The sequence below is a fragment of the Anguilla rostrata genome, chromosome 15 (assembly GCF_018555375.3).
Source record: "Anguilla rostrata isolate EN2019 chromosome 15, ASM1855537v3, whole genome shotgun sequence".
NCBI classification, from domain to species: domain Eukaryota; kingdom Metazoa; phylum Chordata; class Actinopteri; order Anguilliformes; family Anguillidae; genus Anguilla; species Anguilla rostrata.
The window spans coordinates 11,252,793-11,275,464 of NC_057947.1; the positions used below are offsets into that span (position 1 = coordinate 11,252,793).

At 49.6% G+C, this 22,672-nt stretch overlaps 1 protein-coding gene across 1 annotated transcript in view; it reads right to left on the reverse strand.

Annotated features, from left to right (window-relative positions):
• Positions 1-2,793: 2,793 nt before the first annotated feature.
• Positions 2,794-22,672, reverse strand: part of hdac4 (histone deacetylase 4) — an 80,272-nt gene continuing 60,393 nt past the window's right edge. Inside the window, exons 21-25 of the mRNA XM_064311539.1 lie at positions 19,002-19,120; positions 17,730-17,863; positions 10,300-10,384; positions 9,618-9,756; positions 2,794-8,192 (exon numbers count right to left, since the gene is read on the reverse strand). Of these exons, the coding sequence (XP_064167609.1) occupies positions 8,153-8,192; positions 9,618-9,756; positions 10,300-10,384; positions 17,730-17,863; positions 19,002-19,120 (517 nt within the window). The 3' untranslated portion in view covers positions 2,794-8,152. The remainder of the gene's footprint in view (positions 8,193-9,617; positions 9,757-10,299; positions 10,385-17,729; positions 17,864-19,001; positions 19,121-22,672) is intronic.

Sequence of the window (22,672 nt, forward strand, 5' to 3'; positions counted from 1 at the left end):
CTACCCCTGTAGTTCATATTGCTAATGCGTGAGCTAACCACGGATAGCTTACCTAGCTCGCTGGCAAGCTGATATGCTAGCTAAGCATATTCGTTTTGCCGAGAAACATAAATTGAAGATAACTGAACATAATTGTATTATTAATGTCATACATATAACGTGATTACATGACACAGTACAGTCACGGATGGAAATTAAACTCCGTAAACATTTGATCATATATTTTAAAACATAACGGCAGACAGTCAGCTAGCCTCAAGTTCGTTCAGGTTGATGGGCTTTTCCGCACCGGACTGTCAATCACATAGTAAAAAACACAAGACCGCTTAACTCTATGGTTTTGGCTCCAAATCGAGAACATGGCCGCGCCCGCCATTGAGCTTCAAAACGTGTTTTACAGACCCACGGAGAGGCAATGGGTGACGTCACAGTAGCTTTGTCCATATTTTTTACAGTCTCTGGTCCAGACTAACCGAAACCTTCGCAAAAACCTCGAGTCGTAATGATCAGCTTCCTCAATATTCATGAGGTGGCCTTAAACAAAACACAATTTCCATGTACAGCATGTTCAGCATTGGAATACATTATTAAATCGGCCATTTTAACAAATAAGGATTCTCGGCATTTGAGATATCGAGCCCGTTCGACTGCTCAGCCAACAATGACTTCTGCCTCAGCGTTCAGAGAGAAGACCAGGAGTGGGCGGGGCTTAAACCAGAGGTTGTGCTAACGGAAGTTGCGTAAGCCTAGCCTAATGCAAATTGTCATCACAACAGGTGTGCTTTCGAAGCACCAAACCCATGACTTAACACTGACATGTTAATCACAACACACGATTGCTTTTTAAAGCCGCTGTAGTTGGGCCGGGAAACGACAAATAATTCAGAAGGACGGATTTTGCATAACGGAGCTGAATGAATACAAAGAGGAAAAGGGAAACGTGGCATTAAGTGAAACGCCTTTATTTACACCACAAGAATAACAACCTGTCATATTGTGGTACAAAATACTGGACTTTAATGACTGTCAAAGAAGTTGGAGCTGTCAAAAAAGACACCATTGGCTGTAACCAAAACGATAAAAAAAAAATTAAAAAATGCAAAGTATAAATCTGTGTCTATCAAGAAAATGAAAGGGCTAACAGAAACCAATTGTGAAAAATCAAGCTAGGACAATGGATCCTATTATACTATAGCCAGCACGATGTAACCTACAATCACCAATACAAAAATTCATATTGGAATCAATATGTATAGATAAGAAACATGGAACAATATGAACAGGCGATGGCAACCTTAAGTCTTACAGAGTTTAATAGTCCAGGTGAGGATGCCCGTCCGTTGCGTACTTTAAAAAAGAGATGTCAGTTTTAGGATATAAAGTGTGTAAGCGCAGCGGGTGTATTGTAGAGGCAGACAATGTACAATCACAGATGAAAATTTGTGAAACACTTACAAATACTATATCGAGGGCTTTCATATCTGAAAAAGAAACAGAAAGACTGTTGAAGTGGTCATGATACGTTAGAAGATTAACTTCACCTGGGTGTCGCTGATATTGACACAATCTCTTGTGTTATTTGCTGAGACTGCCGCCACTGGAAAGGAGGTGTAAAACAGGGGTGCAGCGAGCTTATTAATGAATGAGCTTGAATGAATGAGTGTGTCTGTCTGTGGAATATGAATTAATCAGTGAGTCCGTCAGTATAATATGAAAGAATGTGTCCATCAGTAGAATATGAATGAATGAGTGAGCCATCTATTAAATATGAATGAACGAGTGCGTTTGTGTCTGTGAATGCATGAATAAAGTCGTTTATTGAACAACCCCATCGAAAGGTGTCTCCATCGACGGGTCCAGCAAATAAAAACAAGACATTTGTTTTCTGAAACATGATACTTTATAGTTGATGTCAAAGACAAATGTTCAAGAGAGGTCCCAATAATGTTCTGCTGTGTAACAATAGAAAACAAAAGTAAAAATAAAACAAACGACCAAAAAAAAAAAAAAAAAAACTCAAAAGGTACATTTGTAAACCTGGAATTGCTCTTAAACCACAGTGGTCACATATTACTGGCTGAGTCAGTCAATCTTAAGATGATATACCTGGAAACCATGTTTTGAAGAATCCAGATGTTCTGAGTGTGATCTCCAAACCAACCACCCCAACCCCCCCCACCCCAACCCACCCTGCCCCAAAAACTCCCAAAGAAGGACAACGCAGGCAGCCTAACATGATCTGTATTTAGTGTAGTTTACCTAAAACAGTTTCTACATAAATACAATAAAATCTATCGTTTGTATGTCACAAGTGCTAGATAAAGTTTTGTAAAATATTCAAATCTTTTAAGTAGTTCAGTTTTTTTCTGTTTTTTTTTTACAATTAAAAAGCACATCCGTTGGATTTTTTTGAAGACACAAAGAGCATCTTGCGTTCCTAACTCCTCACACAGGGAAAAAAAAAGAAAAACAGAAAAAAAAAAAAAAAAAAAATCAAAGAAAGGTGAAGTCCCATCTCTAACTCTCAGACGCTGTAGAAATGCGGAGTCGTCCAGTGCTCTTCTGTTGTGCAAATATGTTACAAGGACAGACAGGCATGCCAACACACAGACCATGCAGAAAACTACAGAGGAAGGTGAAGTAAAACATTCGAAAATCAACCGAGGCCTTCAAATAAAGGACAACAGGCCCGGTTTATGGCAGAGAGGAGGAGTGGTACACGTGAACGCTGAACTGAAACTCAAACGGAATGTTATCTTTATCACCATCAGAAGGAAACAACTGTTTCTTAAAAAAAAAAAAGTAATTACTATCTGGGCGCTAGGTTTATGAGCCAGATAGAAAATCCCTTTAAAGAAATCAAATCGAATGATAAAACAAATAAAAATATCTGCACGACTGCCGTTGATCAAGCCGAAAAATAAATTTAAAAATTCGGTAAAGTTGTGATTAGCTGGCTGATGAGAGTATAGCGTGCGATTTGGGGGCGCTGGCTGGCTCGAAGCAGCCTTTCAAATATCGCAGCAAAGTTCGCGTCCGCTCGATAGTTTCCCTTTGACGTCATGGTAATGCTGCGAGGACGTCGTTATGGTAATGCTGAGAGGACATCGCTATGGTAGCTGGGGTGAAAATGGAAGCCTATGTAAACATGGCTGGGCCCCTATAACACAGTGGGCTTTAAGACCATGGAGGTCCCTCGACAGGGACATTCCATAAATGCCCTCACAGTGCAGAGAGATCATGGATTCAGCAGAACAGAGCCCAGCTAGACAACATCCACTGCTGAAGGAGAGATAACCCAATGATTTTAATCAGTTACAGTTACAACTGGGAGCCAAATGTAATTCAGCAACACAAAACCAGCACCTAAGTGTGCAAGCAGGGATTATCTGAGAGCAAAACTGACCTGAGCAAATTATCTACTGTATAGCCCAGGAAGGCCTGCTAATCAGGAATATGTACTGGGAATGACACAGGTACAGTGCTGTTCCAAGGAATGACACAAGTACAGTGCTTTTCTGGGGAATGACATAGGAACAGAGCTTTTCTGGGGAATGACACAGGAACAGGGCCTTTCCTGGAAATGACACAGGTACAGTGCTTTTCCTGGGAATGACACAGGTACAGTGCTTTTCCTGGGAATGACACAGGTACAGTGCTTTTCCTGGGAATGACACAGGTACAGTGCTTTTCCTGGGAATGACACGGATACAGTGCTTTTCCCAGGAATGAGTGTTCTGTTTAAATGACAGAAAAGTCATTCCCAGGAGAAGTGTGAAGCCACAGTTGCTGAGCATGGTTTAAATGGCATTTTCACTAATACAGGATTATTACTGTCAATGAAAAAAACAACAACTCCCATCAGGTAAATTAGTTTGTCAAAAGTCAGCTATGTGAACCTGATATTCCATGATATTGTCTATTGCAGAGTTCTCTACAAATCAGAACTAAATCGGAAAGTGTAGATGGAGAGGAGGAAGTTTGAGATGAGATTAAATATCAATTTCACAGAGCAAAAAAATCAGAAAAACTGTGAAAATGATGACCGTGTTGGCCTCAGAGCAGCCTCCTGTGCTGACCTACAGCTGAGTGATCTGCATGGCTGAAACAGCAACTGCAAAATGAACCCCTAAAAACGAGAAAGAAAATCTAATCATAACCGGATCACCAGTCACCACAGCCTCCTGAAATGACACGAGCTAAAGAGACGCCGGTTCAGGGCCCACGGTGAGCAAACCTCGGCGAGCGTGCGTCCGCACGGACCCCTCCATGCGGCGGCGGGCGGACTGAACCCCTCCGAGCTGCGGCGGGCGGACCGAACCCCTCCGAGCTGCGGGGGCGGGGGCGGGGGCGGGGGCGGGGGGCGGGGAGAGCCAGCTATTTCTCTGGCCTTCGGCTAAAAGCAGCGGATTACACTGGCCCAGCACCGAGCGTGCTGTTCATTTCTATACGGAGAATGATGAATGCGCAGTATCTTATACTACTCTTCATGGTGGAAACACACACACACACATACACACACGTGCGCGCACAGATACCATATGCACACATGTGGGTGTGTCTATATGCACACACACAAATGTGTGCGCACATACACAGGCACACGCACACACGTGCGCATACACAGGCACACAGATACCATGCGCACACACATTTGTGTGTGTGTGTGTGTGTGTGTGTGTGTGTATATATATATATATACATACATACACACACATGTACACACACACAGACAGACACACACACACACACACATATATGCACATGAACACGTACACACACACACACACATACACGCACGCACACACACACGCATGCGCACACGCACGCGCACGCACACACACACACACACACACACACATGCACACGCACGCACACACACACACACACACACACACACACACACACACACACACACACACACACACGCACATGTACACACACACACACACACAGTATGGCCTTTGTAAGTATGGAGTGTTGTATAAAGGGGACGGTCCTCAGAACGTAGGGAAAAGCGGGGACATTATAACTGCTTCAGAGTATCAGCACACGACAGCTCCTCCCATCGCCCCCGCCGCGTTTCAGACCGCTCGGAGAGTGTGACTTAGGAACGGCCCGTAAAGACGGGAATCGTAGCCGTACGGCCACCACGCTACGCTGCGAGGAGCGCTGCTCACCGGACCCAGGGCCAAGCCGGAAATAGAGCCATTCCTTTCAAACAGGCACCAAATGCAAACGCAGAGTCAAATGCAAATGCAAATGCAATGCTACAGTGACTTCCTCCTCCATGGCAACCTTAAAACAGTGCAGTCACAGATACCAGAAAAGGGCTTGGATATATGGGTATATCTCTCTGCAATACTCTTTTTTTTTTTAAAACAAGATTGCATTTTTTATATATAATATATTTATAGATTTGTTTTCCATATATAAATCTACTATGAACAGAACATATAGTAAATACACAATTGTTGGAATTATTATACAAAGTAGAAACACCCAATCCCACCCCTTCCAAAGCACACACACGATGCGTGGAAATGCTGCTTTCTAAGAAAGTGAACAAAACTCACTGGATCCTTAAGCAAACAGAACGCAATGTCAACTGTACAAAAAAAGTAAGAAAACAACCAAACAAATGAAAATGGCAAAACAAATTAAAAAAGTAAAAAAAAACAAACAAAAAAACTAACCGAGAGGATGCCATATCACTCAAAAATACAGACATGGAAAAAACAGGAGATCACTAATAAAAAACAGGAATAGAAAGACCAAAGATGAGAGCAAACGAGAATGGAATCATCATCAAAATAACCGCAAAGTGGAATCATAGTAACATCAACAACAACAGCAATCAAGCATTTGTTTCTTGCTTTTCAGTTTTTCAACTTATAACAATGTACATAATCGACCATGGTTTTAATAGAATAATGCTTAAGGTAGTTGCCAAGTGGCTAAACATGAGTTGGTTTTCTTTTTCTTTCTTTTTTTAAAATAGATATGACTCTTGAAGATCGGTCAGCCTCCCTAATCTGCACTGCGCCAGACCAAGTTAGATGAAAGAGTATGCTCACAGTATATGGACCTGTTTACATACAGACAATATACGTATGCTACATAGAGTTATATATGCAGACAAATTTATGTAGTTATTCGTTAAAACAAGTATTTACCTTCTGGATCCCATGCAGATTGTCATTGACTGTATTTTTGCTATCCCACAGAAATGGGTTTTTTTTTTTTGCTCGTTTTTAGTCCAGAGTCAGAACTGGGTCAGATGACTTCCTGTTTAGCGTCGTGGTAACGCACACATGCTCAGTAGCACCTGAAAATTAGTGAAATTTTGGCCCATTTCTGTAGCTTGCAAATGGAGCGTAAGCCCAAAATACAGGAAATAGTTTTTACTCAAGCACCAAAAAAATATCTTCATGGGACGCCTTCAAAAGTTCCAAGGCCAAAGATATGAAAAGACTGGCACTTCAGACTGACGCCCAAAAAGATTTAATTCGAAGATCTTTATCGAGACGTTAACCGAGTTATGTGTCGACGGCGGATTGTAACAATCGTTTTCGTCAGATGAAATTTCAAACAAATAGCTCAATAGCGTCAGTTACTTCAAAAGCTTGTAAGTACTGCAAGTGGCTCAACCATATCTTTTCTGCAAAAACTACGCACTCTGCAAGAAAAGTCACTTTGACTGTAAGGCAAACATCCCAACTTCTTAAGCTCGCAGTAAATAGTGGCGTGAAACTGAGCTGGAAGCGAACTCATGCTTTGGTTTTTTTTTTTTAATTTATTCTTTTATTTTTATTTTACTAGTATTTTTAAACAGCATTCTAATTTCGCAAATGGCAAGTCGCTCTAGTACAGTACATGCTTTTTAACTCTAAAAAAATGATATTCGTTTGGTCAAGGGTTAAAATGTGTAGCTACATTAGGCAATCTTCGCCAGCGCTGCGGAATTCAATTAAAATTGTTCCAACGATGTTTGCCACTGTATAGCTGGCAACTACCTTACAAAACCTTTTCTCTTAGTTCAAAAAAATAAAATAAAATAAAATAAAATAAAAACCGAAAACAACCGAAGGAAAGGAAACGTTAAAAGAGGTTCAGAGACTGTGGGAAAACACAGAGTCGTCTACACCACATTCCTGGTAAACATGCTGAGGGATTTCTGTCTCCTGTCCTTCTCCGTCTGTCTTGCTGTCACTGCCTGGCTCTTTCCATCCATCTCCTGGCCGAAAAAAAGTGGGGGAGGGGGGGGGTTTAAAAAACAAAACAAAAAAAAAAAAAAAAAAAAAAAAAGAAAGGGTCGCTCGGGTACACAACTTGTTTAAGGCAATGTTCTTCTGAATTCATCACAAAATCCACCAGGTTTTTAAAAAAGGCACAAACTCTGAATCTTCCGGATGCTTCCAAACTGGAACCAGAGGCTTGGTCCCCCCCCATCTAAACTTGTCATGTTCCTCCCCCCACCTAAAAAAAAGCCTGGTGCCACCTTCCATCCCTTCAAACGATCACAGCACAGTCTTTAAGCTTTTTTTTATGTCAGTGTGTTCTTCAAGCAGTAACTATGAAATTTTTTTTACGAACAGAATGAAATCCAGTTTTTAAAGGTCTGTCATTGTCTTATAGTTTTTTTTTTTTTTTTAAAGAAAACATTTTTTTTTTAAATGGAACAAAAGGAAAAAAAAAAAAAAAAAAAAAACAGCTGTGTTGATTGACAGCCAGACCTGCCAATCAGATCAGACCTGGAGACAGTTCCAAAGCAGTGGCTTTGGGAGCTGCGGCGGGAACGATTCCACGTCCCGCTCAGAAACAAACTTCTTCGGTCCGCAGCCGTCGCCCCGAGGCCCTGCTGCAGGGGTCCCCGTGTGTCACGTGACGGGGGAGACCGTAAACGCCCCGCCGCCCCGTCGGCCGGGGGCGGGGCTTAGTCTGTTCAGTCTTCCGCCCGTTTCGGACCCCTCTCCTGGGCGTCGCGCCCCCCCGTTCCCCCCGGCTGGGAAGCTGCCTGTTGGGGGGGAGGGTGTAGGCGGGACAAGAGGGGGTAAAAATGAAACGGGGAGGAGGGAGGAGGGAGGTGGGCATGGAGGCGCAGGGAAGCCTCCGCACGGGGGAGGTCAGAGAGCAGCTCCTCGCGCTCCTCCTACAACGGCGGCTCCTCCTCCATGGGCTCGTCCTCCGGCCTGCAGGAGAGAGAGAGAGAGAGAGAGACAGACACAGTTACAGTCACAGCCTAACATCTCAGTCCCAGACACAGCCTGTCAGAGCTCAACATCACAGCCTGTCACAGTCACTGAGTCAAACACAATGCAAAGCACAAAGCACAATGTCACTACACCGCACCTAACGTCACAGACAAAGGTGAGGAAAGTGAGGACTGCAATGACAGCGACATTTAGTAAAACGCAGCCTGACTCAGGGAAGAGGGAAGATGACAGTACAGGACCTGGGACCTTCAGCACTAGTTCATATTGAGCACTTTTCAGCATCAGGCTATGGAATAGCTGTGGAAAGTGGGGGGTGGGGAGCAGGAGGTGCAATGAGGACAGGCTGAGCAGGGGCTCTGGAGGAGTCACAGGTAAGGCTGAGCAGGGGCTCTGGAGAAGCTGCAGGTAAGGCTGAGCAGGTGCTCTGGAGGAGCTGCAGGTAAGGCTGAGCAGGTGCTCTGGAGGAGTCACAGGTAAGGCTGAGCAGGGGCTCTGGAGGAGTCACAGGTAAGGCTGAGCAGGTAAGGCTGAGCAGGTGCTCTGGAGGAGTCACAGGTAAGGCTGAGCAGGGGCTCTGGAGGAGTCACAGGTAAGGCTGAGCAGGTAAGGCTGAGCAGGCGCTCTGGAGGGCTGCAGGTAAGGCTGAGCAGGTAAGGCTGAGCAGGTGCTTGGACCGCCCGGCCGGGGCGCATGTGTGCGGACGGATACACAAACACTGCTGGCATCTGGGCGCAATATCCCCTGCATGTTTCCAATTAGGGCTCTGGCAGTGCAAGAGCTCAGAAGCACCCACTGCTGGACTACTGCCTGCCCAGCTGAGAGACAGCAGCGCCAGAGGCTTTATACAGACCCCAGGGTAGCACAGGGCAGCACAGAGACACAGAACAGCACAGAGCAGCACAGAGACACAGAGCAGCACAGAAACAGAGCAGCATAGAGACACAGAGCAGCACAGAGACAGAGCAGCACAGATCAGCACAGAGACAGAGCAGCACAGAGACACAGAGCAGCACAGAGCAGCACAGAGACAGAGCAGCACAGGGACACAGAGCAGCACAGAGACAGAGCAGCACAGGGACACAGAGCAGCACAGGGACACAGAGCAGCACAGGGACAGAGCAGCACAGGGACACAGAGCAGCACAGGGACACAGAGCAGCACAGGGACACAGAGCAGCACAGGGACACAGCAGCACAGGGACACAGAGCAGCACAGGGACACAGAGCAGCACAGGGACACAGAGCAGCACAGGGACACAGAGCAGCACAGAGACAGAGCAGCACAGGGACACAGAGCAGCACAGGGACACAGAGCAGCACAGGGACACAGACACAGGGAGTAGTAGATCTGAGCCCACACTAGAGCCCAGCTGAAGTGGGGGGGGGGAGGAGGGGGACGCACCGTTTCTCCAGCTGCTTGGCGGCCACAGACAGGGAGGCCATGGCAGTGACAGTTTCATCCTCCGTCTCACACTTCTGCGCCTCCATCAGGGAGTAGCCAACCGTGGAGGCGCAGCGCTGCACCGACTGCCAGTATTTACCTGAGAGAGAGGGGGGGAGAGAGGGAGAGAGGAAGAGAGGGAGGGAGAGAGGGAGAAAGAGGGAGAGGGAGAGGGTGAGGGAGAGAGGGGGGATAGAGAGAGGGAGAGAGGGAGGGAGAGGGAGAGGGAGAGAGGAAGAGAGGGAGGGAGAAAGAGGGAGAGGGAGAGGGAGAGAGGGGGAGAGAGAGAGGGAGGGGAGAGAGGGAAAACAAAGCATTTTGAATTAGAATCTGAGAGAAAGAGTTATGCATGGAAACAGTGCCGATTCATTTCAAAATGGTATGTATGGGGAACACCTGCTTGGTGGTTGGGAATGAGGTAAGGCACAGAACGTCTGGTGAAAGGTATGTGTATAATGCATGCACGTGTGTCAGTGTATGCATGCATTAGTATGTGCGTGTGTGTGTGCGCGTGTGAGACAGCATACATTGAAATGCTTGCTAATAACTGCACAGCTCTCCACAGGGTCTTTACCCCTCCCAAACGGGGCACAGACAGCGCACACATCCCCAGAGAGAGAGAGAGAGAGTCTGCTGCACTCACTGTGGACCTCCAGAACCTTCTCCATGGAGCGCACAGCATTGGGATTGGGCCTCTGCTGCAGAACCTCCTGTGGGACAGGATCCAGCTGCAAAAACCAGCACAGATACCCCCATTGAACCATCAATACTGCAAGAATCAGCACAGACACACTCATTAAACCATCAATACTGAAGGAAACAGCACAGACACACTTATCAAATCACCAATACTGCAGGAAACAGCACTGACACACTCACAAAATCACCAATATTGCAGGAATCAGCACTAGCACACTCATCAAATCACCAATACTGCAGGAATCAACACAGACACACTAATCACATCACCAATACTGCAGAAATCAGCACAGACACACCAATAAAATCACCAATACTGCAGAAATCAGCAGAAACACACTCATCAAATCACCAATACTGCAGAAATCAGCACAGACACACTCATCAAATCAATACTGCAGGAAACAGCACAGACACACTGATCAAATCAATACTGCAGGAAACAGCACAGACATACTCATCAAATCAATACTGCAGGAAACAGCACAGACACACTCATCAAATCAATACTGCAGGAAACAGCACAGACACACTCATCAAATCAATACTGCAGGAAACAGCACAGACACACTCATCAAATCAATACTGCAGGAAACAGCACAGACAGACGCATGAAATCACGAATACTGCAGATAACAGCACAGACACCCGAACACCTCCTCCCTGCACTGAATTTAAAGTGTCAGTTTGCTTTAGGATGCCATGTGAGTGAGTGTCGGCGCTGAACAAGTCTCCTAATTTCCCAGCTGAATCCGTGAATGAACAGAACATTTCTGAACCGAGTCCAAATCGCATGGTTTTCTGGTCCATGGCCAGCTGCACACCTGCTACACTTCCTCGTACCCTGGGCCAACGTTAGAGCCACCCACGTGTCACACCGGGCACGGCCGGCCCTGGCACGCTGCACCCGCACCCGCACCCAAGAACAGCGACTTAACCGGACGGGCCACCGGGCAAGACCCACGGACGCATTACAGACGCAGGAGGCACGCCTAAAGACGGATCTAATGGTTTCCATGGCAACGGCTTTGCCAGTTCTGACGGTGAGGACGGCTGCGGAGGTAGGCGCGGGATGGGCAGGTGGGGCAGCGGGCGCTATGCAGCCGTCGCCACGGCGAGCGGGCAGGTGGGACGGCGGGCGCATTCGGGCAGAAGGCGGAACCGCACCGGCGGCCGGCATTCCGAATGCGGAGTGATTCCATTTCCTTCTGGCTGTGGGCTGCATTCTTCCGCCCCCATGTGAACACAAAATGTGAAATAGCCAAAACTCTCACTGTGTAAACACTGAAAGGGAAAGGCCTGTGTTCAAAAGGGAAAGAGAGAGAGAGGGAGGAAGGGAGGGAAGGAGAGATAGAGAGAGAGAAAGAGAGACAGAGAGAGAGACAGAGAGAGAGAGAGAGAGCGAGAGAGAGGGAGCGAGGGAGCGAGAGAGAGAGAGAGAGAGAGAGAGAGAGCGAGGGAGAGGGAGCGAGAGAGAGGCCGTGGGGAGTGAAACCCAATACGAGCCCCACTTGGAGAGGCAGAAGAAAGAGAGTTGTGAGTGGAGCCCTTAGCGGAGCTGGAAGTTTTATTTTAATTAAAGCAAATAAGAGGAGGAAAGGGGGGGGCAGACGTGCTTTAATCCTGCTGTGGCACGGCACGACACTCCACGCACCCGCTACCTTCAGGACCCTACCACACACAGGGCCCCGCCAAACACAGGGTCCCACCAAACACAGGACCCCTACCACACACAGGGCCCCGCCAAACACAGGGCCCCACCAAACACAGGACCCCTACCACACACAGGGCCCCACCAAACACAGGACCCCTACCACACACAGGGACCCGCCAAACACTGGACCCCTACCACACACAGCGCCTCACCATACACAGGACCCCTACCACACACAGGGACCCGCCAAACACAGGGCCCCACCAAACACAGGACCCCTACCACACACAGGGACCCGCCAAACACAGTGCCCCACCAAACACAGGACCCCTACCACACACAGGGACCCGCCAAACACAGAGCCCCACCAAACACAGGACCTACCAAACACAGGACCCCTACAACACACAGGGACCCGCCAGACACAGGGCCCCACCAAACACAGGACCCCACCAAACACAGGACCCCTACGACACACAGGGCCCCACCACACACAGGGACCTACCAAACTGGCAGCCTGGTTCACATACGGACCTCAGGTAAGAAAGCAGGCGACCCAACCCTAACCCTGCACACAGTGCTGGCCCTGCAGTGACGTTAAGGAAACGCGTCCCCATACACGTGGTTCCCGAGTACGGTGGGAAAGGGGGAGTTCTTAGCGCGTGGCGCGGGCCGGCGTGTGGAGCCAGCTGGCTCTGCTCCCTCCCGCCCCCCCCCGCCCCCCCCGCCGGGCCTGCGGTTTACAGTGGCCCGGCTCCAGCCCCCATCAGCGCAAACACCCCCTCCTCCCGCTCCCCGACCCCCCCGACCCCCCCCGGCCCCCGCGCTCCTGACCAGGCCTTGCCCCGGCACCGGCAGGGGGCCGGAGCTGTCCGTCACTTTGACGGACGGCGTTCCTCGCACGCCCATAAACTTTAATGGGTCTTGTCAGCGCACTGCCGGATGCGTGGTTGGTATGACACACCATGGTTGGGTGCCAGCGTCCGCCGTGACACAAAGGCTCATTTCAGTCCCCTCCCCCGTCCCCCCCGCCCCCCCCCTCGAGTTTCTGAATGCAGGAGTCATCTTTTCTTCAACTACTTCAGAACAACTTCTTCAACTACTTCCACGTTGAAATTATTATTTATTTCTACATAATCATTTGACAAGTTCAGATACCCACAATTAATTTACCAAACTGTTTGTGAGGTACAAGCCTATTCATTTGTAGATAGTTAAATCTTCAGACGAATGTTGACTGACGCTATACAGGCCTTTATGAGTTTAAACATTTTTTGGAGAAAGCAGTTGTGTAATTGTTTGCTCATGAGAAGATACGATTTTTAAGTTCTGCTCTATGGGAAATCCCATAGTTTCAAACCACTTCCAGTCACTTTTTTGTGGTGGGCGGAGCTTTAACACTTTATAACTGACTTCACAGCTGACGCATAATTCATCAGCTACTCCACGTTTGACTGTGACATCACTCACTGAACTCGGGAAACTCATCCAAAATAAATGAAACTCATCCAAATTTACTCCCCCCCTGTTTGTCCCTGGAAGGGTGATACCCGTGATTCAGACTTTAGCAGCCAGTATAAACTCCCTGTTCTCACTCAGGAGCCCGGCAGTAAAACGCTCTATATAACCGTAACGGCCGCAGGGAGAGCAGCAAAGCCGGGGAAACTGGCGAGGCGCGGCTCTGAGCGCCGCCATCCCGGCTCGGTCCGACACGCTCGAGCACAGCTCCGGAGGTTTGCGGGGCGCTCTCTGCCGCGAGCGGGTTTCTCGGCTTTCCGAGCGGCCGCGTCTTTCTGCCCGCAGAAACGACGGACGACCGCGGAGGCTTCCGGTTGCGTACGAGCCGCCCTGAGCTGCGCAGTCAGGGCAGCTGACGCAGCAGCTGCGGTCCCGCGAGTACCTTTCAGCCCCCCAGCCCCCACCCCCACTCCTCCCGCCTCCTCTCCTCCCGCTATCTGCCTCCTCAAACACGCAGTCACCGCCGTAGCCCACATTCCAGCGCTATGACATCGCTGGCCTCGCGCGGATGATGATAAAACGCCGGCGTCCTGCTCTCTGGCTAACGGCGGGGTTAGCCGTGCTATCGGGCTCTGGCTTCTCTTCCCCTTTCTTAATTACGTGGCCACGGCGGAAGCAAATCAATGAGCAGCCGCCTGCCAGCGGGCTGATCCCACTGTGAGAGGCCGTGGAGGGAAGAGACAGGCAACAGCCACAACAGAGAAAAACAAAAGCAGCACACAGACACACACACACACGCACACACACAGACACACACATGCACACAGACACATACACACAGGCACACACACACGCACACACACATACACACATGCACACAGACACACACACATACACACAGACACACACACACACGCACACACAGACACACACACACACAGGCACATACGTACATGTACACACGTGGCACACACACAGTCACATGCACTCACACACATGCACAGACACACGCACATACGCACGAACACACACATGCGCACACATGTGTGCGTGTGCATGTGTGTGTGCATATATATGTGTGTGAGCGCATGTGCGTCTGTGTGTGTGCATGTGTGTACATGTACGTGTGTGTGTGTGTGTGTGTGTGTCCACGCACACACAACGGTTTTTTTTCCCTCTGCGGTGTGTGTGTAGTGGAACTCGACGCGGGGCTAGTTTGGTAATAATAGCTTCCCTTTACTTCAAATGATTCCCAATTTCCTTTGATTATACGATCTCCCTCACACACAGTGACCCCATCTGGCGGAGGTGTGAGGCTAACAGCTTGCAGATGTGCGGCGTGGAGTGTGTCCCGGGGCGCTCGCAGAGACACCGCAGCGCCCGAACCTTATTACTCTACGCCCGTCCTCCGCACTCCACTTAACACTGCGGCTCCCAACGCACCACCCCCAACACCGCCTGCACAGCCTCCCAAATCCACCTCAGAACCAGAAATCAATCCGCCAGGTAGTGCTCTGAGAGGAAGCGGGCGGTAACAGAAACTCCTGGGCAGCGGTTGGGCTGAGCCTTATGCTACACAGAGCAGCCTTTGATGAGCAAACTAATTAACATTATTGCATTACATCCCAGAGTTTATGTATTTCCCCTCTTAAACTTTGTTCCCTAGGAGAGCAGTTTGGGGACATTTCACCCCTAAGGGCCGGACCCTGTTTTTAGCGCAGGCCTGTCTTTGGTGCCCAGTGCCCGATGCCCAGCGTCTGGTGCCCTGTGCCCGGTGGTGAAGCACAGGGCCAGCTCCACTGCCAGAGCCCCTCCCCCAGTCACTCTCGCCCACGCTGACCACCGCCAAAAACAAGGCTCTGGGTTTTTAAAAAAAATTTGCACGCTAGTCACGGAACCTTCCTTTTATTACATTTGTTTTGTTTTATTGTTCTATTTTTCTTTTGTCCAAAATAAAAAAAAAAAGAAAAGATCTATCTGGACTCCGGCCACTGGGATATTACGGGTCCTGGAAGTGATTCACGGGCCAGTCAGGAGACCTGTGGCAGTGCGAGCGGGCCAGCCCGACTCTCTCAGCCCCTCCTGTAAAACACCACGGACGATCACCCCCCCCACCCCCAGAGGCAGTATGAACCTGCTCCCCCCCCCCACACCCAACACAGAGGCAGTATGAACCTGCCCCCTCCGCCCCCCCAGAGGCAGTATGAACCTTTTCCTGTGTAGAAAGCGGGACAGCTAGGAGCTGACAGGAGCTAGAGCTAACATATACCTGTATAATACAATCCACAGCCTATACATTTACAATGCCAATGAGATCGGGATTAGGACTGCGCTGAATGAGCTGTGGGCGGGGCAGAAGGACCGGGAGACGAGGGGAAATAGAACCTTCTGACAAACGAAGCGTTTAAAACGGCACACATCCCTGCGAACCCCTCGTGATTTCAGGACGCCCGCCCCTCCCGAAAGGGCTGCCGGTCTTACGGGCGTAAGCAGAACGCCAGGAGAGACACGCCGGATAAAAAAGGAGGAGAACGCCGCAGAGAAATCGCAGTCCCATCGCCGAGGCCAAGAGCAGTACCGAGCTCGGAGTGTTAGCTCCGGGGGGAAACGCCGCAGAGAAAAGGCGCCGGCGCGTTGCGTTTAATCTCGCGGGCGCCATTCATCTCTCCCGACAGTTCGTCCCGGTCCGAGCGAAGGGCCTACGCACTCCCGAAATTAACCCCGCGCTCCTCAGCCGCACGGGCGCTGCTTCCCGTCTCTCTGCACTTGGCGCTGTCCTCCCACGGCAGGGCGGGGCGGGGCAGGGGAGGGGGATTCCACCGCCGTCCCGGACAGGGTATGATATGGGAAATGAGATTTGGGGCGCTGAAGTCCGACCCTGCTCCCCCCATAACCCGCCCCGCCCCCCAAATTCTGAGATTGCAACTGTGGTCGAAACGAAAACCAGCATACACAGTGGGCCCCCAGGACCGAGGTTGAGAAAATTTGAATGCCCTGTCAGAAAGCAACACATTCTTTGATTTTTGCACCACATTTGATTAAGATACATAAGACTACCAGACACTGAGCAGAAGCCTTTACTAATGAGGGGAAGAGAACCCCCCCATGTGTGTACCAGCAGGGCACAGACAGCTGATCTGAAGGAGGAGGTGTGGCCCTGGAGATAGAACAGGCCAATCAGAGCTGAGAATGAGGTGGAAGGCGGGGCCGTGTGGAAAATCGATTTGACAGTAGGAGAAACTGCAGACAGCAGGAGTGGTGATGAGTGACAGATGTTAAAGAGAGCAGCGTGTGTGCGTGTGTGTGAGTGTGTGTGTGTGTGTATGGTGTGTGTGTGTGTTGTGTGTGGTGTGGTGATGGTGTGGTATAGTTGGTGGTGAGTGTGTGTAGGTGTAGTGTGGTGTGGTGTGAGTGTGTGTATGGTATGTGTGGTGTGGTGAGTGAGTTGTATAGTGTGTATGTGTGGTGTGTGTGTGTAGTGAGTGTGTAGTGTGTGTGGTGTGTGTGTGTGTATGAGTGTGTAGTGTGTGTGTGTGTGTGTAGTGTGGTGTGGTGTGTGTGTGTGTGTGTGGGTGTGTGTGTGTGAGTGAGGTGTAGTGTGTGGTGTAGTGGGGTATAGTGTGTGTGTGTGTGTTGAGTGGGTGTGTATGTGTGTTGGTGTGAGTGTGTATAGTGTGTGTGTATGTAGTGTGTGTGTGTATAGTGTGTATGGTGTGTGGTGGTGGTGAGTGTGATAGGTGTGTGTAGTGTGTGTGTATAGTGTGTGTATAGTGTGTGTATAGTGTGTGTGAGTGTGTGTGTGTGAGTGTGTATAGTGTGTGTGTGTGTATAGTGTGTATGGTGTGTGTGTATATAGTGTGTGTGAGTGTGTATAGTGTGTATAGTGTGTGTGTGTGTGTATAGTGTGTATGATGTGTGTGTATAGTGTGGTGTGAGTGTGTGTGTATAGTGTGTATGGTGTGTGTGTGTGTGTGAGTGTGTGTGTGTGTGTATAGTGTGTGTGTATGAGTGTGTGTATAGTGTGTGTGGTGTGTGGTGTGTATGTGTGTTAGTGTGTGTGTGTGTGTGTGTGTATAGTGTGTATAGTGTGTGTGTGTGAGTGAGTGTGAGTGTGAGTGTGTGTGTATAGTGTGTGTGTATGAGTGTGTGTGTGAGTGTGTGTATAGTGTGTGTGTGTGTGTGAGTGTGTGTATAGTGTGTATAGTGTGTATAGTGTGTGTGTGTGTAGTACAGTCTCAGAGGGACTCCTCCCCCTCGCTCACCTCGTTTCCCAGTAAAGCAGAGACGCACGCCTCCGAGGCATCGCAAATGGCGGTGAGGTCGTGACCCCCCTCCAGAGCCAGCACCACGCGGCCTCCGGCCAATCCCATCAGCTGCTTGGTCAGGTAGCCAAAGCCTGCCGGGGGAAACAGGAAATGCGAGCAGGGGTCAGAGGTCGGCGGGCGGCCCTCGCGTTTGGACCGCGATCAAAGGACGGAGAAGAGGGAGAGGAAAGAGGGGGAAAGAAACGATATTACATCATATTTTCTCTTTCAGAGAAGGCACTGGGGATTTCCTGGGCCTAAACGCATAATACGAGCCAGGTTTAATTTTAATAAATGCAGCTTAGTGTTTTGGCTCTGGTCTCCTTTTGATCTTCGCTTTAATATATGCGCCCCCCCCCCCCTTCCCGCCCCCACAACCCCCCCCCCCCCACTCCCTGTAGGAATCTCAGATTTTTTCCGTGATGTCTTTCACGATGTCGTGCGGCACCAGACTCAGGCAGACGACTCTCGTCCGGCGGCACAAGGGACAGGGGAAGCGAGGGAGCCGCCATTTTGTTCCCGCGGCTCTTCGTCTCTTCGTTGCGCTCTCTGTGCGTCCTTACGCCCTCTGCGTTTCATTACCCTACACGCGGTTAGCACCCTGTTCAATGGCTTCCAGCTGCTATGCTCCTGCGGTCCACTCGGTCGTTTCGCACTGTGTGGTACACACTCGGTCGTATAGCCTCTGTGTGTGGTTACACACTCCGGTCGTATTTACGCACTCTGTGCACGGTTACACACTCGCTGTGCCGCTAAGCACTCTGTGAAACAGAGAACTGGCCATGCCGCAGGCCCCTCTTGCGGGGTCCATTCCATAAAGCAGACGGTTTGGTCAGAGCGGATCAGATTTACTACGGCAGAGAGACTGTAAAGACTGGAGACCGTAGAGCAATGGCACATATCCCTGCAGCTCCTAGTCACCCAGCGTAAATGCTACAGGAATGGAAGACCAGGGAAGGGTGTGTGTGTGTGTGTGTGTGTTTGTGTGCCCACACTGTTTATGCGACAAAGCAAGACGATGCGTTCAGCGCTTCAAAGAGCTCTCTGACGTGCAAAACTTTTTTTTTCTGAGTTTTTTCTGACCGCAAGACCACACAATAAAAAAGAGAGGAAGGGATAGACAGAAGAGGAGGAGTATTCTGAGGCTATGATGGAAGCATAATCTCCCTGGGCCTGCACCGCCCCTGCCCCCCCCCACCCCCCTCCCGGTCAGGTGGGAGGGCTCCTTACATTTGGCGGTGAGTTTGTATCCTCCGAGGGGGGGCGGGTGGCCCTCCACGGCGTCGAAGCCCGAGGACACCAGCACCACGTCCGGGGCGAACTCGTTGGCGATGGGCATGACCACGGTCCTGTGGGGGGAGAGAACGTTCGGCGGTCAGTCAACAAGCCGTCGCCAACCGCGGCCGCAGACCCGTGGGAGAGCACACCTCCGCAAACATCCCTCAGTGACCCGCGATAGGGGGATCCCCGTTGCCATAGCGCCACCTTTGATTCTTACATAAACAAAGTGAAAAAAAAATTTAATCAAATCTACATTCAAACATATTTAATTTCCTGAATTGGCAGAATTTAAATGGAGTTGACCCCATCCTGTTAATGACTATAGTCTGCGCTCCTTGGAGAATCATTTTTAAGACCGAAAAGGTCTACTGAAGATGTCACAGACCACCCTTCATAGAGGGGCTACAGTAGGATCACAGACCACCCTTCATAGAGAGGCTACAGTAGGATCACAGACCACCCTTCATAGAGGAGCTACAGTAGGATCACAGACCACCCTTCATAGAGGGGCTACAGTAGGATCACAGACCACCCTTCATAGAGGGGCTACAGTAGGATCACAGACCACCCTTCATAGAGGGGCTACAGTAGGATCACAGACCACCCTTCATAGAGGGGCTACAGTAGGATCACAGACCACCCTTCATAGAGGGGCTACAGTAGGATCACAGACCACCCTTCATAGAGAGGCTACAGTAGGATCACAGACCGCCCTTCATAGAGAGGCTACAGTAGAATCACAGACCACCCTTCATAGAGAGGCTGCAATAGGATCACAGACCACCCTTCATAGAGGGGCTGCAGTAGGATCACAGACCGCCCTTCATAGAGTGGCTACAGTAGGATCACAGACCACCCTTCACAGAGAGGCTGCAATAGGATCACAGACCGCCCTTCACAGGGGAGTGTTGCGCCCTCTGCTGGGCACAGGAGAGACTGCGGCACATTTCTCACAGCGGCTCCTGCAGCCGCTGAAGCTGTCTGCGCACTGCGGGGGTGCTGCGGGGGGGGGGGCTGCGGGGGTGCCGCTCTAACCCTGTACTTTTGGGACCTCAGGAACATGGCGCTCGCCTCCGGGCTGCGGTCGGGCACCGTACCCAGCCACCCGCCGGGCCCACAGCTGAGCCTCGTCACCCCCCCCCTCCCCACCCACACCCCCCCTCCCCACGCCACAATTACAGGCCGGCCCCGCCCATCTGGGCTGGCCCCCCTACAGCGGGCGGAGGTATTTTTAGGAGGTCCTACACCCAGAAGGCCCGCCGCATCGAGACCGTGGGCGAGCGCGGCCATCGCCAGGGTAACGGAGCGCGGAGGAGGAGGGCCGCCGCTGTGGGAGTTTTGCGCGAGAGAGAAGGGGGGGGAGCGGCGGAAAGGCGGTGTGGCAGAGCCGGGGAGCGCCGCCGCGGGTTCGAGCCGGGATCACCAACACGGCTCCGATACACACGGCATGCGTGGGGTTTAGGCTGCTTCCATCTGGTGTGAATCTGGTATTATTTCACTGATGTAAAGCACTTGGTGTTACAGCCATGGATGAAAGGCGCTATATAAATAATAAAGTCGTCATTGTCACCAAATTATGAAGTTATTTTAATTTTATAGATTTCTCATTAGCAAGTGTCTCTGAAAGAAAAACTTTATATTTACACACCTGGGGTTGTTCTCTTCAAATAAACTTTTTTTTTTTTAAATCAAAAAATTGGATTTGTAAGTCCTCTTTAACAAGTCATGGCATAGGTCTTGTTTGGTAACAGAAAGCCTACTTGATTTGACCAAAACATTTCATATAATTCTGCATGCAATTTTAGGAAACCATCCATGGATAAGCTGAACATTCAAAACTACAGGTAACATGAAGACTGGTGTGCTGCATCAAGCTCTTGACTGGTCAATTCCAAATACTTCAAAATGTCGGTTCCAGTTTCAGTCATAATGGCGAACCGTGGCAGATGAGATTCAGGAGATGCTGTGCATCACCACACCCAATCAAAGGAAATGAAACAGGCAATAAATGTGTTACCCAGGAGACCGGCACTGCTGCATGCGAATAATGGTCATCAGGTCAACACACACCAGGTCAGCTAATCTGTAACGTCCATTCATTTCACAAACAACAGTCCAAATCTAAAATTGTCTAAGTGTAAAAACAATTTTTTAAAAATGCAGGCCTATTATCTTATCACTCTAATGTATAATGCCAATTTTTTTTCTCTAAATATTAGCTTATCTGGGACATACACCAGTCACATCATTAAGCAAATGGGGAATTCTAATTGGCCGACAGTGTGTGTTTTATGGGGGGAGACTGATGGTGTGGCCTACAGCAGGACAAGATGGAGGAAATGGGCGTTCACTAATAAACCCCCCCCCATTTACAGCATTCAGCAGTCCACACCCCATTTCTACACCATCATCAAGTCCCAGAAAGGTACTATTATTACTATTACTATTTCCATTACTATTACCATTATCATTATCATTTATTTTCCTTGCGGTAGAGGGGTGCACTTCCTGATCCAGCAGTCGTCTGTTGAGCACCCTGCGCTGAAAAGCAGCTCAGTGACTGAGCGCTGCCCAGCTTGCTGCGGTGCAGTCAGAGCTGCATTAACAGCACACTGGCTCAGGGACAGACTCTGAGTCTGAGTCCACTCCAAGAGCAGCCGCTCGATCTCCAGCCTTATCACCCCACACTTCACATTCTCATTCTGCTTAATATCCCAGGCTCGACTATTTCAGCCATCAATCGCGTGGCGTGGAAGATCACCAGTTTTGAAATTGGTGGGCTCGGTGGCGGAGACCGAAATGAAATGGATTGATAGAGTTCCGCAGCGCCTGCCAAGCAAAACTCAACGAGCCAAGGGCTTTATTCCGAAAAGATACCGCTGGATTGTAGCCATTTTCTGAAATGCTTATCGCGACTGGAGACTGAAAATAATAGCACTTTTTTTGCTTTGCATTATAAGTCAGCAAATAAATTTCAAAATGAACTCCAGTTACAGAATCCAGTTGGACACAGGAGGCAAATTAGTCAACTACCCCGTCAAAGGTTTATAAATGTGTGGTGTCCAGTCAGACACTTCAGTTCACTCTTTTAGTGTAACTTTAGGAGCCTTTTAAGGCAACATTTCAGTGCGCTTCTACCTTCCCTGCGTCAAAATGCATCAACTAGAGTTGGATCATCCCTTGAGAAATGTAAAGCAGAGGACTGTGGGGCTCCAACCACACCTTGTAGGCAGTACACTGTGGCTAACGGCTGGCAGAGTAGCACACCGCGGCTAAGAGCTCACAGAGTAGCACACTGTGGCTAACAGCTCTCAGATTAGCACACCGCGGCTAAGAGCTCACAGAGTAGCACACTGTGGCTAACGGCTGGCAGAGTAGCACACCACGGCTAACAGCTCACAGAGTAGCACACCGCAGCTAACAGCTCACAGAGTAGCACACTGCGGCTAACAGCTCACAGAGTAGCACACTGCGGCTAACAGCTCACAGAGTAGCACACTGTGGCTAACAGCTCACAGAGTAGCACACTGCGGCTAACAGCTCACAGAGTAGCACACCGCAGCTAACAGCTCACAGAGTAGCACACTGTGGCTAACAGCTCACAGAGTAGCACACCGCAG